Genomic DNA, 3862 nt, shown 5'->3' on the forward strand with positions numbered 1-3862 from the left:
GAGAGGAGGTTCGATTCGACTTATCAGCCGTCGCCTTCTTCGATGATGCCCTTCTTTCTCATTTCGGCTAGTCCAAGAGCTTTTTTCTTTCTTCTTTCCCCTTCCCTTTTCACATTTCTTATTCTTTTCTTTTCCTCTTTTTTCCTTTTCTTTCTCTTCTTCTTTTCCCCTTCATTTTAATCATCTCCTCCTTTTCTTTCATTCATCCGCCGGTGTCACCAGCCAAAGCTCCCGTTTCTTCGCCTTTCTCTCCCTCCCTTCTCTTGTTCTTTTCCTTCTTCTCTTTTGTGGCGTTCTTTCCTTTCATCTTTCCACATTTTGCGAGCTAGCTTTTTCTTCCCTCCTTAGGCCGTCTCATATTCACCTCTTTTCTCTCTTTCATAAGAAATAGGACAATCTTCCTCTCAGCGTCGATTCTCTTTCTCCCCGTCATTTCCTCTCTAAGAAGAAGAAGAAGACCACCATCTTTCCTTCATCTTTCTTTTCTTCACCCCATTTTTTTCTCCCCAGCCACTCTTTGCATTTCCCTTATCTTCACTTCCTTCATCTCTCTTTCGACCATCTCTCTCTCCACTGAACTTTTCATCTTTCTTTCTTCTTTCCATCATCCTCTCTTTTTCTTTTCCCCCTTTCTTCTCTCGACATCCCTTAGGGCAAACTCCCTCATCTTTTCATTCCTTTCTCTCTCTTCAGCATCCTTTCTTTCTCCTTTTTCATCCTTTTCCTTCTCTTTCCCATCAGGAATCCATCCATTGCTTTTCTTCGTCCATCTAAAGAATGCCTCGACCCACGAGATCTCTCAGTGGAGAGGGAGGCCGACTGTCCTATCAATCGCTTCATAATGGCCATCGGGAGTTGCCGGCTGCGCATTGGCGAGGATTTCCTTTGACTACTCTCTCTCCTTCCCCTCCTCCTCCTCCTCGTACTACCCACCAAGAGCGGCTTGTCTCACCTTCTTTACTTTGTCAACGCGACCAGCAAGGCGACCGAAGAATGGCGGGGTATTCATGTGGCGACGAAGGCAGAAGAAGGGGAGGGGGATCAGCATCGGAAGGAAGAAGTGGGATGGCGACTACAGCAGGGATACTGCAATTTGAGACAGGGAGAAGTTTCAGAGAAGGACTGAATATCACACCAGAAGATTTGGGTCGGGGTAATGGAGATCTTCGAACTTCTCATAGCGGCAATCCTTCGTCAAGAAGAGATCTCCTCCTCCTCCCTTCTCGTTCTACTCATCTTTCATCATCTTCTCTTCTTCATCCATATGGTGGTGACTTAAGGGGAGGTCGTAGTAGGACAGGGAGAGGTCCTTCAAATGAATCTTCGGGCCCAAGCCGTCTATCTTCTTTATCTCCTCATCGCATGCTGTTCTCTTCCTCTTCTTCCGGGGGATTTCTCACGATCTGCGTGTGCGTTCTATCCCTTCTTTGTCTCTTCACACGCTTTCCTATCGAAGGAGGAGGAAATGAACACGCCACCTCTCTCTTCCCCGCTTTTCTTCTTCTCACCCCTTGCTCTGCGGGAGCGACGGAAGGTTCGATTCTCTCCGCAGCAGGTGCTACGACAACGGCCAGTGCCATCATGTCGTCTGCTGGAGGAGACTCTTCTTCTTCTGTGACTTCCTCGAAGGAAGAGAAGGGAGATAGTCTTTTCGACTCTCCAGTCGTCACCCTCCTGCAGTCGATCTACCCCCACACGCACGTCACTCGAGATGAGGAGAAGGAGAAGATCGAGGGGACAGCAACCCAGTCCCTTGTTGAAGAGAAAGCAGGAGAGAAAGAAAAAGAAGGGGCGCGCAAAGTAGAAGAGAAAGATAAGAAGGACGTCGTCCAAGAGAAAGAGAAGCTTTCCTCCTCCTCATCGTCATTATCTCCAACAGAAGGAGGAGTTGGAGGGGGGGGATCGTCAAGTCTTGCTACAGATCGTTTCTTATTGACTACATCCCCCCATCCAGGATCAGACGTGTTAGCTTTAGCCAACGAGTTCAATCGCAAGGTCGTCGAGCCCGTGGCTAAAGCAGGCCAGGCAGTAGCGGAAGCGGCGGTGCATGCAGCGGCTGGCGCTGCTCCTATCGTCTCACCTGGAGGCTTCATACAGCTTAACGCCAAGGCCGTCAGCGAGGGAGATGCGACTCCTATGGCTGGGAGAGATACTTATCTAGGAGGGAGGAGGAGTCGTGAAAGATCGTCTTCTTCTTCTTCAAGGTCGATCTTAAGAAATGTACGCGAGCACCATCAGAGCGCTTTACCACAGGTGAGTTTCTCCCCCATCGCTTCTTCTAGATCTTTCCTTGAAGGAGGGGGGGAGAAGAAGGAGGAGAGAAGATCTCTCAGAAGTCAGAGAAGACAACAAGAGGGGACAGATAAGAATAGTAGTTTTGCTTTCATTTCTACAGAACAGCCTTCTCTCTCCTCTATCACTGCACAAGGCCTTTCCTCTTTCACTCCTCAAAATTCACCTACCTTGCAGCAGACTCTTTCTCCTGTCTTCACACAGCAATCCGACACTCCTCCTCCTTCTTCTCCTCCTCCCACGGGCCAACCTTCTTCTTCTCCCCCCCCTGCTGCGGCTCCTGGTGGAGTCGACAGCACTATAAATACGAGTACTACTACTAGTGATAGTAGTAACCCTAGTAATGTAGCAGCACCCCCCCCTACATCGTCAGCTCCTCCTCCTTCACCCGGCCCCCTCCCTATGATGCCTACGACGGCTCCTCCTGCAGCAGCTCTCCCTCCTACCTTAGGACAGCAAGGCATTCTCCCCTCTGCATCGTCACCTTCTCAGACGCGTGAAACAGTCCCTTCTCCTTCTCCTCCCCCCTCCCCCGCAACCCCTGTAGTCGGAGTGGCTCTTCCTTCTTCTTCGTCGATGCAAGGAGGGCAGTGGTCTCCACAGCTCACCCCTCAGGCGTACGAGATGCGTCAACTCCAGCAGGGAGACCTCCAAGGCCTAGGGCGTCTTCGAGAGACAATAGAGCAGCAACTTCTCCGTCTCCAGAAGCAGAAAGAAGAGGAGTTCGCACCTTTAGCTGGGACTTTAGTAGGGATAGGACCTTCTTCTTCCTCTCCAGAGAATGGAGCGAGGGGATGGATAGCTTCTCAAGGAGTAGAGCAGCTACAGCAGCAGCAAGCAGCAATAGAGTCAGAACTTCGGCATCTCCAAGAGCTAGAACTCCAAGTGAAACAGCAAGAAGAGAAAGCCCTCGAATTAGCTCGAGTCCATAACCGCCTAGCAGTCCAAGAGCAAGCCGCGCAACAACAAGCACAGCAGGTCTTTCAGCAGCCTCTCGTTCTATCGATGCCTCCTCCTCCTCCTCCATCTCCTGTAGGTACGGCATCTTCCCCTGGGGTGGGGGACAGTAGGAATGAGAAGGCAAGTGTTTCCTCGCCGATGACCTTTGGAGGAGGAGGCTATTCCCCCTTAGCCACTTCAGACTTTCTCTTTCGAAAGTTCATCAAAGATCGACAGTCCCAAGGACAAGATACAATTTCCACTCCTGATGGGTCTTCTTCACCTTTGCAACAGCAGCAGCAGCAGCCCGTACAGCAAGGCATTGTGATGCCTCCTCCGGTAGACAGACCTCTCCCATTTCAGACTGGAGGGACACCTCCATACACGCCGACTTCTCTCGTCTCACCGATCTTTGGAACTTCTTCTCAGTCGCCCTCTATCGCCTCGCCATCACAAGCTCAAGGAACGCCTTCTGTTGGGGGGGGAGCTCCTCCTCCTTCTGCTCTTCCTGGTGTGACGGCTCCAAGTCCAACTACGCCGACAGGTCAAGAGGGACAGCCACAGTCGCAAGAGCAGTCTCAGTCTCAGTCTTCTTCGTCTCAACAAGAGCAACAGCAGGGAGGAGGAGGAG

General features: G+C 51.0%; 1 protein-coding gene across 1 annotated transcript; it reads left to right on the plus strand.

The window, feature by feature from the left end:
- Nucleotides 1–3862, plus strand: CSUI_004924 (uncharacterized protein; the record flags this gene model as incomplete). The annotated part of the gene is made up of 1 exon (XM_068065105.1): nucleotides 1–3862. A coding segment is annotated over exon 1 (3085 nt), but the record flags the coding sequence as incomplete, so codon positions are not given.

Source organism: Cystoisospora suis (assembly GCF_002600585.1).
Source record: "Cystoisospora suis strain Wien I chromosome Unknown contig_2360, whole genome shotgun sequence".
NCBI lineage: Eukaryota > Apicomplexa > Conoidasida > Eucoccidiorida > Sarcocystidae > Cystoisospora > Cystoisospora suis.